Genomic DNA, 1488 nt, shown 5'->3' with positions numbered 1-1488 from the left:
TCCCCTGGTGTCCCCGGTCCCGCGCTCCCCGGTTCTCCGGTGTCCCCCGCCGCAAATTCCTGTGCCTCGCCGTCCCCTGCCCCGTGCTCCCCAGTTCTTTGTGCCCCCTACACTGCACCACGGCGTCCCTCGGTGTTGTCACCAGTGCCCTGCCTGGTGCCTCAGTGTCCCCTGCCTTGAGCTGCCGGCCTCCTCGGTGTCCCCATCCCCTGCACTGCCGAGTGCCTTCACATCCCCTGCTCCGCGCTCCTGAATCCCTCGCTGTCCCCTCCTTTACCCCACGCTCCCGGGTACCTCAGTGTCCTTGCCCTGTCCTGCTCTCCATCTCCCTGTGCGTCCCTGTCCCGCTCCCCGTGTCCCTGGATGTCCTCGCGCTGCTCGCCGCGTCCCTGGATGTCCCCATGCCTTTTGTTGCCCGTCCCTGAAGGTCTCTTGCCGGGTCCTGGATGTCCCCTTGCCTTTTTCTCCCCGTCCCCTCTCGGGTCTTGGATGTCCCCCTGCTTTTCACTGCCTGTCCCTGAAGGTCCCTTGCCGGGTCCTGGATGTCACTCTGCCTTTCCCTCCCCGTCTCCTGCCGGGTCCTGGATGTTCCCCTGCCTTTCTCTGCCCGTCCCTGAACGTCCCCTGCTCGGTCCTGCATGTCGCCCTGCCTTTCTCTCCCGGTCCTCTGGCGGGTTCCTCGCCTTCCCCTCCCTCTCCCTGCCTTTCCGGGGACCCCAGCTCCTTCTCCCCATCCTTCCCCCCGCGTTTCCCGGAGTGTCCGTGCCCGCGGCGTGGGACTCACCCACACACTCGTTGGCCTCCCGGGCGGTCGCTCTCTGCCAGGGCCGGTCGTAGTGGAAGGGTTTGCAGCGGTCGCCCTCGGGACCGGCCGTGTTGTGCTTACAGTCGCACACCAAGCTGTCGTCGCGATCCCGGACGCATCGCGACGCGTGCCCGTTACACTTGCATCGCCCTCCAACCTGCAAGTCGGAGACGGCATAGAAATAAGAATCGCGGGCCAGCTCGGAGTCATCCTCACTCTCGTCGCCGAAAGTGTGGAGACGGCTGAAGGGCACCCTGATGTCGGTGGCAGCACGGGCCAGTTGTCGAAGTCGTGGGCGGTGGGGCGGCCGTCCAGGGTGCTGAAGGCGATGAGGCCGCCGGAGAGGGGCCGCACGTCGGTGTGCGAGTCGGTGCAGACCGCCTCCTGCTCGTTCTGCTTGGTGATGGCGGCGCGGCTGGGCTTGTTGTACATCTTGCGGCACTGCGTGGAGTAGAACTGGAAGGGCACCCAGGTCTTGCCGTAATCCATGGATTTGTGGATGGCCATGGATTCGGGGCGAGGGGAGCAGAACTGCAGGCTGACGTAGGTCACCTCGAATTTTTTGCCCAGGGAGAGGGTGAGGGTGACGTTGTGGGGGTACTGGACGTAGCTGTCGGACTGCCAGCAGGTCAAGTTGTGCGGGTTGTTGAGGTCGGTGAGGAAGGAGGGCGGGTGGGCGCGTT

The 1488-nt window shown here is 65.4% G+C and overlaps 1 protein-coding gene across 1 annotated transcript; it reads right to left on the bottom strand.

Moving 5' to 3' along the window:
* Nucleotides 1–784: 784 nt before the first annotated feature.
* Nucleotides 785–1480, bottom strand: LOC104462894 (netrin-1-like; the record flags this gene model as incomplete). Its single annotated transcript, XM_010075040.1, is given in 2 exon segments — nt 785–1075; nt 1078–1480. Coding segments are annotated over 2 exon segments (694 nt in total), but the record flags the coding sequence as incomplete, so codon positions are not given.
* Between the last annotated feature and the right edge of the window lie 8 nt (nt 1481–1488).

The sequence above is a fragment of the Pterocles gutturalis genome, unplaced genomic scaffold, assembly GCF_000699245.1.
Source record: "Pterocles gutturalis isolate BGI_N339 unplaced genomic scaffold, ASM69924v1 scaffold5202, whole genome shotgun sequence".
Lineage (NCBI taxonomy): Eukaryota > Metazoa > Chordata > Aves > Pterocliformes > Pteroclidae > Pterocles > Pterocles gutturalis.
This window is presented reverse-complemented; position numbering and strand designations above follow the sequence as displayed.